Source organism: Mercurialis annua, linkage group LG7 (genome assembly GCF_937616625.2).
Source record: "Mercurialis annua linkage group LG7, ddMerAnnu1.2, whole genome shotgun sequence".
NCBI lineage: Eukaryota > Viridiplantae > Streptophyta > Magnoliopsida > Malpighiales > Euphorbiaceae > Mercurialis > Mercurialis annua.
Genome location: NC_065576.1, coordinates 41,112,034 through 41,124,604, shown reverse-complemented (window position 1 = coordinate 41,124,604; position 12,571 = coordinate 41,112,034). Strand labels below are relative to the sequence as shown.

Sequence of the window (12,571 nt, the reverse complement as noted above, 5' to 3'; positions counted from 1 at the left end):
GACGGTAGCCATCCCTTTACATATGTTAATTTAATTTCATAGATATAATAAATAGTCAATTCTTTTCCATTTTTTCTTGATAGATTAAGATTTATCAACGAAGCACAATTCAATTATCAAGAAGCGGAGATAAATTGAAAATCATCAACAACAAAATGAAATCGTTTATGAGCTATATTAGGTTTATTTATTTTTCATTGTTTTGTTTTTTTTTCTGAATGTTTTATTTTGTCATTTCTTTGTGAAAGGTTTGTTGTCCTTCCTCTGTGGAAGGTTTGCTGTCTCTTTTTTATGAAGGAGTTATCAAGTGGTGGTTGAACCGGATGATGTGAGTTTGCGGGTGATGGGTGATAGATGAAGTTTGATCGAAGATTGATTGAAGATTGCACTTAATTAGCGAAACAGTTAATAATTAATTTTTGTTTTCGTAAGTAAGATCTGCGAATCAGACAGCATGTTGTCTGTTCCATGTCAGGTCATCGGGTTTCGTTTTCGAATTATCCCGAATTTCTTACAAATGTAACTGTTTCATATTCGATTTAATGAAATTTGATGAATTCAAAAAAAAAAGTCGCTAACATATAGTTTTATTAAATTGAGATATAGAGTGTAATTTCCTCCAAAAAGAATCATCACCCTTAAGTAAATAATCCAATTCTTTTTTACACCTTTGTTGGATTCATGCGCACAGTGTACAGGCTTCATCCAAATATAGATTTTAATTCTAAAATTTTCAGCAACTTAATTCTTGTTAAAAGGTAAATAATCTTCATCTTTCACTATTTTAATAATAATATCAATTTTTAATGGCTATTCTAATTTATAAAATTTTAATTTTTTGAAATTTAATTAAATTTTAAAATTAAATAAAGTCATCTATTTGAAATTTACATATAATAAATTTAATTTTCTCTATGTTTAAGATTAAAATTTGACATGGGACATAAATTGGTTCTTTTTAAGTATGAAATTTATTAGTATTAGAACCAAATAAATTTTATATTGGTGTTTAAAAATGGATTATTATAATTAATAAGAAATGGCAAATTAAATACAAGTTTATTTTTAATGGTTTTGTGGCAATATAAATCTATATGTCTAGCTGTGTTTTTGAAAGTTTATTTGTAATAACTAGATAGGTAGTAATATTATTCTGATTGGGTTGTATAATAACATATGAGTTATATTTTTAAATAATAATTTAGTATTAATTAATTATCGTGGAATTTTATAATTATGTAACTAATGGATAAATTTTGAATATAAATATCAAAACCCTTAATCGGAGAATCTATTACCTTTCCAAACAAGTTTAATCAGAAAAAAACAAGTTTCTTTTTTAATTTTGTGATGTGTTTTTTTTACTTTCGATTATATTTTACATTAAATGTTTTAATAATTATTCTTTTGATGTATATTTTTTGTTGTATGATATTTTAATTTTAATTTATTAAATTGTGCCCTACCTGAATTCCGAAGCTGGCTTCGTCACTGACTATGCACCACGTCATCTGTGAACTAAACATATCACATTATAACACGTCATTAAAATAATGGCATTATCGAAATATTACTATTCAAAAATGTAAAAAAAATAATATTTTAATGACGTGTCATAAACTAGTTCATGGATAACGTGATAATTTAAAGTCTATAAAAATCTCTTCAGAATATGATGTGAGAAAAAAAATTACACGGGATACCGTAGAAAGTAGAAACGACTGTCAATACTTTCTTCTAAACAAAAATTACTGAAACTAAAGTTTCCAAACCTCAAAAAAGAACTTAACCTTGAAGTTGAAACTATTGTTACAAATATAGACAACCCACGAAAAATGAATTTACAAACAAAACTACAAACCCTTAGCCAGATGCGGATGCCACAACTCGCCCCAGAAAACTAAACAGTTTTGCGTCGCCTGCTCGTCGCGCCACAGCTCCAAATACTACAATTTCATAATCCTTTTTGTCTTCATCTCTTAACATCGAAGACACATGCCACCTGAATTTTATGAGGTGTAAGCTATCAAGCTTCATCATCCATGCATATCAAACACTTTTTCTTCTACTATAAATACCAAACTATTCTTCTCCATTTATCACCACCAATTCTATCCATCTCTCTTCTTCTATATCGCCATGGCTAAGCCTATGATCCTGCTCTCTCTCTGCTTTCTCGCTCTCTTCCATGGATCGCTAGCTAGCCGTTCGTTTCAGATGCAAAATGATCAGTGCCAACTCAATAGGATCAATGCTCTTGAGCCTGATAACCATATTCAGTGCGAAGCTGGAACCATCGAGTCATGGAATCCCAACCGCGACCAGTTCCAATGCGCTGGTGTTGCTGTCAACAGGCACACCATTGAACCCAAGGGTCTCTTGTTGCCTGCCTACCACAATGCTCCACAACTTGTCTATATCGTCCAAGGTATATATACTAATTAGTTCTAAGGAAACATTCCAAGAATTCCTTAAATTCTACTAGCTTCTGATGATTTGATTGCTTGATATATAAACTACAGGTAGGGGTATGCTTGGAGTGATGCTCCCTGGATGCGCTGAAACATTCCAAGAATCTCAGCAATCAGCTGGCGTCAGAGGCAGCGGAAGTAGGCAACAAGAACAGCACCAGAAGATTCATAATGTCCGTCGTGGCGATATCATTGCTTTGCCTGCTGGTGTTTCTCACTGGTGCTACAATGATGGCAACGAACGCCTTGTTGCTGTCAGTGTTTATGACACCGCCAACAGCGACAACCAGCTCGACAATAACCCCAGAGTAACAATCAACAACCTAAAACACTATTAATTAGACAAGGTTAGCAATTGAATGCTAATTAATTTTGTTGCAGAGCTTCTACATTGCCGGTAATCCAGAAGATGAGTTCCGAGGATTCAGAAGCCAGGGTGAACGTGGACAGAGTGAATTTTCTCGACGCCCCAGCAGGGAGCAAACACGAGGATCTTGCAATAACATGTTCTGCGGGTTGGACTCGAGTCTCCTGGCGGAAGCTTTCAACATCGATGAGCAATTGGCAAGAAAGCTTCAAAGCGAGAATGACAACAGAGGCAACATCGTGAGAGTCGAAGGCGATCTTGAGGTGACAAGACCATCCAGGAGTCAGCAAGAGAGAGAGGAGCAAGAAGAGCGCGAGTATGATCGCCGACCAGCGCTTTTCAATGGCATCGAGGAGACATTCTGCACCATGAGATTGAAGGAGAACATCGCCGACGCTTCCCGCGCTGACGTTTTCGTCCCTGAAGTTGGTAGCTTGAGCACCGTCAACAGCCATAACCTCCGTATTCTCCGTTCCCTCCAACTCAGCGCTTCCCATGTTGTCCTCCGCAACGTAAGTTTAATTGATCTCTGTTCCTAATTAATTTATGCAGCAGAACTACTTAATTAATAAGCTCCACTGTTACAATTGGCAGAATGCTATCAGACTGCCACACTGGCACATGAATGCACACAGCGTTATATACGCCATCAGGGGCCAAGCCAGGATTCAGATAGTTAACGAAAACGGAAACAGTGTCTTCGACGGCAGCGTAAAAGAAGGACAGGTGTTGACAGTGCCACAGAACTACATGGTGGTGAAAAGAGCAGAGAGTGAAAGATTCGAATACGTGGCCTTCAAGACCAACGATAACGCCATGACATCCGATGCTGCTGGCCGCACCTCAGCCCTGCGAGCCATGCCTCAGGATGTGCTAGCCAACGCATTCGGAGTTTCAATCGACGAAGCAAGGAGGATCAAGTTTAACAGGCAGGAGACTACTTTTGGCCGATCGAGGTCTCAGTCTGGAAGGAGACTTGCTTAATTTAATTAGAAATGAAATCCAGTAATAAGAATAAAAGAGGCTTAAATGATCTCTATGAATTTATGTAATGTAAATAGAGAGAGCTTCTGCTTGGTAATAAAACTCCACTTCTATCAAATTCTAGTCCTATTGCATGTGTTGTCTAACTTTAAGATTGCTAATTAACTTAATGACGAGTAATTAATAAGCCTGGGAAATGTACTTGAAAAATGAAGCTTAACTAAACGTAATCAGTGCTAATTTTGTGATAATCTGATAAAGTTTACAGTAAAATTGTAAAATAAAGTTCAAATTCATCCATATAAATTCTTTCTGCAGAATATTGAATAATCTGAAAAATACAAGAATTTTTACCTGTCTAAATCATATAAACATAAGCCTAATCCTTGCCAAAAAGATTTGTAATCAATTTTCTTAACTAGTCATTCACCTAAATGTAATTATTTATTTATTTTCAACTCAATCTAGATATTTATTAAGAGATTCTGCAAATTAAGAAGCTTAATTTTTAAAAGAAACAATGTCAAATGAATTCTATTATATATTTTATCAAGGAATGGAACAATCTACGAAGCCTGAAATTTATTTTGATTCCTGGTATATTCTCAAATTTCTCATCAAACCAAGATATAAATTTTCAACTCTCCATTTAAAATTCACAATCATCCCTATAATGCTTCTCATATTTAATTTTCTTGATCTATTTCAACAATTATAGATTTGTTTTAAAGGAACTTGATGCGTATCTTTGTAATGTACTCAAACAATGCCACTAGACTGTCTCCAAGCAAATTCTGAGAACACATATATCCACAAGTAGTTACATGCTTTCATTATTATTTTCTCAAAAATGTTATCAACTTATTGTTTTACTATATATCTTTCCTTTCCTTGTTACGAAATAATTCGGCAACCATTTTATAACTTTTTATAGTTCGATAACTGTTTTATAATAATTATAGTCCGTTAATCATTTTGTTTTTTTTAATAATTTGGTTACCGTTTTATAAAAAATTACTATTGTTCCGGGACCGTAAAAATATATAATCCGCTAAAGAGCATGAGTAGCCCATTTTCTTATAATCATCATAAAGACAATAAACTCTCATATAATCAAATAAATATAATACTAATACATGAGATTCAAACTCGAAACATCCACAATTCTCACAGAGTGAGAATACCAATCAGACCACTCTCTAGTTTTGTTTCGAAATTAAAATTCATTAACCATAAAGTTCATCCATGAAATCTTCAACTTAAATACAAATTACATCCAATTTAATATTATAAACCAGATCAATCAAAGATCATCATCATTCTTATCAAAAAAAAAAAAAAGATCATCATCATCACTCTAGGCTCTTTCCTATAAATAATCTAAAATTATAAAGAGATATAACAAAACAAATGACTCCAAAATAAAAACCTAGCTAAGAGGAAATGAATCTAATAAAATATACTTACATATTGGAGATGCTTTACATTTTGTCTTCTTCTCATCTCCTCCATGTATGTGTTTCTTCTTCTCTGCAACAGCTTTTAATTCAGACACCTGCCTACAAAACCTTGGCAATGTGTAAGAAACCAAGCCTACTTAGCCATGCAAACTGAACCGTGTCTTCAACAATTTCTCTTATGTGTCAACTCATTTCCCACCTTATCTCTGCTATAAATATTACTCACTCTCAGCTCATTCACTTCACTTCAGTTCAAAGATTATAAGCTTCAACCATGGCTAAGTCTGTGCTTATTTCTCTCTGTCTACTTGTTCTGTTTCATGGCTCATTGGCTTACCACCAATATCAGCAGCAGCAAAACCAGTGCCAGCTCGACAGGCTCAATGCTCTCGAGCCGGATAACAGTGTTCAATGTGAAGCTGGTACCGTTGAGTCGTGGAACCCGAACCGTGACGAGTTCCAGTGTGCTGGTGTGGCTGTTGTTAGGCGTACGATTGAGCCTAAGGGACTCTTGCTTCCATCTTACAGCAATGCTCCTCAGCTTATTTACATTGTTAAAGGTGATTATAAACATTTAGTTAATGTTTATTTGGCTTAACTGCTTTAAAAATCATAAACTTTAGCATTTTTTGTAAATTTAAAATTATCTTTAAAGAAATACTGATTTGGACGCCAAAACAATATATATTCCGGGCTAAGTAGCACGGGCACAATCGATATTTTCGAAACAAATTTTTGCGTCGAACTTTATTCAATTAGTACTTTTTTTAACAAAAAAATTGGTGATTCGAATTGTTTTGATTGGTAGATTTTGCCTTATATGAATGGTTGGTTGTTTTTGTTCAGGTACGGGTATGACTGGAACCTTGTTCCCTGGATGTCCTGAAACATTTCAAGAATCTGAAGAGTTATCAGGAGGCCGTAGCGGCAGCAGCAGGACCCGAGATCAACACCAAAAAATTCATCATTTCCGTCAAGGCGATATCATCGTTCTGCCTGCCGGAGTTGCTCACTGGTGCTATAATGATGGCAATGAACCTGTTATTGCTGTTTCTCTTCTTGATACTACCAACTCTAACAACCAGCTTGACATGAATCCAAGAGTACGGAACACATATCTACACTATATCAAAGGATTTTGTAGTTTTCTGTTTCAGCATTTTCTTTTCGTTTTCTATTTCAGCATTTTTCATTTTCATAATGACTATGGTTTTTCTTATAAAAGGCCACCAGAAGTGGCAAAAAGCTCCACTACTATGATGATACAGAGAACTTATTGGATTTTTTCTTGAATTTGTTATAGAACTTCTATCTAGCCGGCAACCCAGAAGACGAGTTCCAAAAATTCCAAAGCGGTGGTGAGCGTTCCCGGGGAAGCCGTAGCGAGAGTCAACGGGGCTCTTGCAACAATCTCTTCTGCGGACTTGATTCTAGGCTCATTTCTGAATCATTCAACATTGACGAGCAGTTAGCTAGAAAGCTTCAGAGCGAAAACGATAACAGAGGCAGCATAGTGAGAATTGAAGGCGGACTCCGCGTGGTGAGGCCACCGAGGACTGAACAAGAGAGAAGAGAGCAAGAAGAGCGCGGGAGAGAAGGACGTTCCATTAATGGCCTTGAGGAAACTTTCTGTACGATGAGGATTAGAGAAAACATTGCTCATCCCTCTCGAGCTGATGTGTATATCCCAGAAGTTGGCCGAGTTAGTACTCTTAATAGCCATAACCTTCCGATTCTCAGGAACCTCCAACTCAGCGCTTCCCATGTTGTTCTCGAAAATGTAAGTTAGTTTGACTATTACAATACTTGGCTCGATAAACTCACAAGCTTAATCCAATATAAGCTCGAGCTTTGTACGAGTTCAAGCTCGGACTTATAAAGTATTTTAACTCGATTTGGCTCGAATTTTTAGGTTGGCCAAATGCATCACATATTACTGTTTATTCAGGGTTTATGCAATTTACAACTTGCTAAATTTTAACACATGTTCTGCATTGTGGTAGAATGCTGTGAGACTACCCCACTGGCACGTTAATGCCCACAGCATCTTATACGCAATAAGAGGCCAAGCCAGGATTCAGATCGTCAACGAAAATGGTAACAGCGTCTTCGACGGAACTGTGAAGGAACGACAAGTCCTAATAGTGCCACAAAACTTTGTGGTGGTGAAGCGAGCAGAGAGCGAGAGATTCGAGTATGTCACCTTCAACACCAACGATAATGCGATGACATCTGATCTAGCTGGCCGAACCTCTGCCATCCGAGCCATGCCTATGGAGGTGCTCGCAAATGCATTCCGGGTTTCGTTGGAGGAGGCGGAGAGGATCAAATTTGGAAGACAAGAGACAACCCTAACTAGGTCGAGCTCTCGGTCCGAAAGGCGGGCTACTGCTTAATGAAGATGTTTAATGCTATGTATAAATGTAGTTCAAATAAGATGAGATTAGAGACTGTATTATGCAAGTGTTGGAAATAAAATAAATGAATGTAGAAATGGAATAAATATGTAACCTCAACGGAAATAATGCAGTTACCTCTTTCTCCAAAATCTGTGTTATACATATTTTTACATATGAAATTTATTGTCTAAAATTTATTGTTTCAAATGTTTTTGCTTAGGAAATTTCTTGTTAATATGGGGTTCTTATCAATTAGTCACTCAGAAAAATATTATTGAGTTGAGTTGTAGAAAACAAATTTAAACTAGCATTTTGTATAGGCATACATACATTTCAGAACATGTTTGGTCCGACTGGATTGTTTAGGTGGATTTATTTGATTAGTCATCTTAAAAAATAGATAAATTTTATAATTTTAATTAGATTGGGATTTGAATATAGTTGTCTCAATTGTTAAATTGACAGACTGCAGTACTGTTCTATTTTAATTTAGAAACATACTTGTAAAAAGAGTCATAATTATAGATATATCAAATTATTTTTTCATTTTTATACTCCCAAGCTGAAAACGTGAAAATTAACTAAAATTGAATAATTCAACGGAATTTAAATATTTTCTTCGATTTGATTTAACATTAAAAGGAATTTTTTGGTTTTTTTAGTTCGATAGCTTTAAAAATAAAACATTTTAGTTAAATTTTAATATAAATCAAAAATAAAAATTGAGCTGACCTAAATGGATAACCGAATTAATTATGTTATGCCCGTTTTGATTTGAAAAATTATACATCCTTACAAATAAATTTGATTGATTTAGTTTGGTTCGAATTGAATGCATACATACCCTTATTACATTCCTAGTGCATGAATAATTACATTTTTTTTATCAGAAAATTACTCTCCTTAAACATTCTTGCACCACTTCAAGAATGATTATAATAATTACCTCATATTCATCAATAAATTCAATAATTGAATTCTTAATTTAACATTTGAATACAAATAGTTCTCTTCAAAATAATATTCATACTAGTAATTGTTTTAAAGATTCAAACACAAACAAAAAATTAAAAACAAAAAAGTAATGGAGATTTTAAATGAAGCTATTTTTTATTGATCATGTAAGTGGGTACATAGGGTTTGGATTTAGATCTATAATAAATTTTTCTCTTTTTGAGGGTTGTATTTTCAATGGTAATAACTATTTTTCCAGGTTCACTAATGTAAAAAGAATTTCTAACACTTTCACCCATTTTCTTTTCCTTATATTTCCTCAGCAGAATTCTGTATGAGCCTTCATCATCTGGAATGAACTCTTCTTTACATGTCACTTCCCATCCAACCACAGTAAAATCCCATACCATTGTTACCCCAGCCTAATCCATCATCATCAAATTAGTAAATAAATTAATTAAATTAATGAAAAAAACATCATTATTATAGTCGGGTTAAATATTTTTCAGACATTAAACTATACGTTTTTACAAAATAGTTACCGAACATTTTAGTACATTTTGATAACCAAACTTTCGTTTTTTTTTAACACCAGAAGGTTATCCAATTAATTTCGGCCAGTAAATGCATATGTGGCTGACAGACTCCCTACGTAGAAAAGTTGGATATCCAGTAATCTGTCAGCCACATAGGGAATTATTAGCCGAAATTGATTGAGCAACCTTCCGTTGTTGGAAAATAGAAGTCCGGTTGCTATATAACAAATAAATATTGATAATTGTTTTGATCAAAGTGTATAGTTTAGTACCCGTAAAAATATTTAAATCTAATTTATTTATAGATATTAATAATTAGTACCTCGGATACAGGAATTTTGATGCATCCAGCTGAATTTGTTCTTACAATTAGCTCTGAAGCTACGTCCTCTGAAGAAAATTCAACATCATTTTCTCTCTTCAAGCCTCCATATTCAACTGGAAGGTTTTCAGGAGATATGTACCTTCATACCAAGATATTCAAGAATTATATTCTTAATACTTTAATTAAATAAGGTCTAATACCTTAAAAAACCACAACCTTTTAGCCCCTTTTCAATTCGATCCTGACGTTAAAAACTTATCAATTTTACCCTATTTGGCATTTTAACGTTTCAATTGTACCCCAATTTTTAAATTTTTGTCAATTTATTTACTTAAATGATGAAACCATTCAATCATATCCATGTTTAAAGATAAAATTAAATTCATCTCCATTCAAAAAAGTACAAATAAGTACTTTATTTTTAAAAATTAACTAAAAACCATAATCAAATTAGAACTAATTTAAATTCTTAATTAGTTTAACTAAATCTAAATAAATTTTAAACATGTACAATTAATATATGATATAAATAAAAAGGACGTCAATATAATATTTTAGGGTACAATTGAATCGGTAAAATGTGAAATATGATAAAATTGATAAATTTTCAACGTCGGGATAGGATCGAAAGGAGTTACAAAGTCGAGATTTTTTAAGATATTAAGCCATTAAATAATGCATTCATTTAAATTGGATTAAAAAATTACGTTACTGAATTATTGATTTTTTATACTTTTGTTACCATCGTTTCATCTATTATATTTTAATAATTCAACTTCCATTTTTGCAAAACGGCAGGTTACAATCGTGGTCAGTAATTGCTTATGTGACGGGTAAAATGCTGTGTGCCACATAATTTTTCGACGGCCACATATGCGATCACATAATTTTTCGACGGCTATATATGCGATAATTAACAATATTTGTGACGTAGACACCTAAAGTCCGTAAAATTTAAAGTATAGGAACTCAATCTTCCAATTAAAAAAAATGTGAAGGAATAGAAATATAAATTTTGCCAAATAAAAAAAAAAGGATAAACTACAATATTTAGGATACTTACTTTAAAAGGGTCTGAGTAACTTTGGATGGCCTAGCAATAATGTATCTGCCCTTTGTTCTATGATTCATGATCTTCGACGACACTAAATGTGATGTGTAATGCCAAAATGGGACGTTTATCATTATCTGCAAAAGTTTATAATTTATAAAACATAAATGCAAAACTTGAGCCAAAAAATTTACAGTTTATTCCATTTATGACGTAAACTTTTAAAATCATCAATTTAATCTATTTTTCAATTTTCAGATTCAATCGTAGCCACTTGTCTAAATTGAAGTGAAAAAGAATTCAAATTTGTTTTTCGTGTTTGGAATTCTTGATGGTAAAAAAGACAAATTGTAAAAATATGAAAGGCATATTTAATTTTTTTTTTAACTCTAATTTGAACAAATGGCTACCATCGAAACAGAAAATTGATAAAAAGACTAAAATTGACAATTTTAAAAAACATAAATGAAAAAAGTCGAAAAGATGGAGTATTAATGTAGGATGATTAAGCGAAACTTTAATATTCACAATTAATTCATAACATAAATCAAATCAATTTAAACTTACAGTTTTGTGAATGATCTCAGGATAATTGGCTTGAGCAATCAGAAAAGCTTTCTTGGTAACAGCTCGTAGTTCCTTCATATCAGACCCACTGTTCTTGAAATCTATAATTTGAAGCATAGAATCTGCCTCTCCTTGTTTAAAACTAAGTTTTTTAATACTTTTTTCCATAAATTGAACTCTCCATCTCAAAAATTTCTCGCGATCTTCTTCGGTTCCTAAAACTCTTCTATACAATCCCTTATCTTTAAAAGCTCCATAAAATGTATAATACAGAGGCCGCCCTTGTTTGTCTACACTATTTATATACAAAATTTTCTCAAGAACAACGTCAAGATTCAAATTCTCGTCGAGAATGGTATCCGTTTTGTATTCTCTTCGCCATTTTAGCGTTTTCTGAAGCATGTCGAAGGCTTCTTCAGCTTTAAACTCTTTTGCTTTCAAGAATTTCAAGAAAATGTTATCGGTGCTTTCATGGCTTTTACTTGGCAATAAAGGCACCCCCCATAGGGTTATATCTCTAAGTTGTTCTTTCATTTTTTTAATTTCTTGTTTCGAAATGCTTTTATGTGGTTCTCCAAGAACATAATTTCCAAGAATTGCATCTTCTACCATGCATCTAAAATCCAATAATGCTTTTTTCTTCCGTAGCTTCATTTCGTTGGACGAAACTACCATCTTTTCGTCCTCTCGGATTGATTTTGATTCGATATCGACGATATTTTCGTTCGATTCGAGCAATTTAAAGATCAATTCTTCTTCGTATTCATCAACGTCATCTTCACTTTCTTGATCATGGGGCTTCTCTATTTTCTCCTCCATCATTGTTCTTGATTAATTTTCAAGAACCTAAAAAGAAAAAAATATCATATAACACAAAGAGAGGCAGAGAAAGAAACGCCTTAAATGGAGTTTCTGTTTTGTTTCCAAAAAAAAAAAATTAGGTTTTGAGATTTGAAATTATATTAAAGCAAAGATGAGTTTTCAAATTCAAACCTCTATTATTATCTATCCCCATATTTAGTGTAATGGTGAATTCTGTGGAATTTTTTTCTTCTAAATTGTTGTTTTAGAGTAATATACATTTATAAATGTATGTATTTTATGACTTGAAGAATCTTAGACGGTTTGTAATTGGTGGTTGTTGAAGATGGTTTTGAGTTGTTTTATAAGTTAAATTTAGAATTTCATTAGATGGACAAAAGGTCGTGGTAGCAAGTATCCAATTACTTCTTTTTTTATTGATTGGTTTACCAAAATTGGAAGAAATTGTGAGCTTCTTTTTCAAGAACAATTTGGAGAGAAACAATGTAGAATTTACATATAGAAGCCTATAATTGTTTTTGTTATTATAATTCAGTATCAAGTTGACTATTATGCATATTCAAAAATAAAAAATAAATTGACAAAACAATTTTTTTAAAAGACTATTGATATACAAATTTAGTGGGTTGCATTAC

The 12,571-nt window shown here is 33.1% G+C and overlaps 3 protein-coding genes across 4 annotated transcripts; 2 read left to right on the top strand and 1 right to left on the bottom strand.

Moving 5' to 3' along the window:
• Positions 1-2,086: 2,086 nt before the first annotated feature.
• LOC126656020 (11S globulin seed storage protein Ana o 2.0101-like) lies at positions 2,087-3,940 on the top strand. Its single transcript, XM_050350460.2, has 4 exons — positions 2,087-2,428; positions 2,523-2,779; positions 2,853-3,350; positions 3,433-3,940. The coding sequence occupies exons 1-4, from the start codon at positions 2,140-2,142 to the stop codon at positions 3,820-3,822; spliced, it is 1,434 nt and encodes a 477-aa protein (XP_050206417.1). The 5' UTR covers positions 2,087-2,139; the 3' UTR covers positions 3,823-3,940.
• A 1,578-nt stretch (positions 3,941-5,518) lies between these two features.
• On the top strand, positions 5,519-7,830 carry LOC126655131 (11S globulin-like). Its single transcript, XM_050349134.2, has 4 exons — positions 5,519-5,842; positions 6,129-6,385; positions 6,586-7,062; positions 7,286-7,830. The coding sequence occupies exons 1-4, from the start codon at positions 5,557-5,559 to the stop codon at positions 7,676-7,678; spliced, it is 1,413 nt and encodes a 470-aa protein (XP_050205091.1). The 5' UTR covers positions 5,519-5,556; the 3' UTR covers positions 7,679-7,830.
• Positions 7,831-8,773: 943 nt separating this feature from the next.
• Positions 8,774-12,210, bottom strand: LOC126656324 (patellin-4-like). 2 transcript variants are annotated; one of them, XM_050350865.2, is made up of 5 exons: positions 12,108-12,210; positions 11,115-11,960; positions 10,560-10,684; positions 9,494-9,635; positions 8,774-9,057 (listed from the first exon to the last, which is right to left on the bottom strand). In XM_050350865.2, the coding sequence occupies exons 2-5, from the start codon at positions 11,934-11,936 to the stop codon at positions 8,785-8,787; spliced, it is 1,362 nt and encodes a 453-aa protein (XP_050206822.1). In that variant the 5' UTR covers positions 11,937-11,960; positions 12,108-12,210; the 3' UTR covers positions 8,774-8,784. The 2 variants fall into 2 exon arrangements, with proteins under 2 accessions (XP_050206822.1, XP_055962477.1); XM_056106502.1 differs by lacking the exon at positions 12,108-12,210 and having other exon boundaries at positions 11,115-12,089.
• Positions 12,211-12,571: the final 361 nt, after the last annotated feature.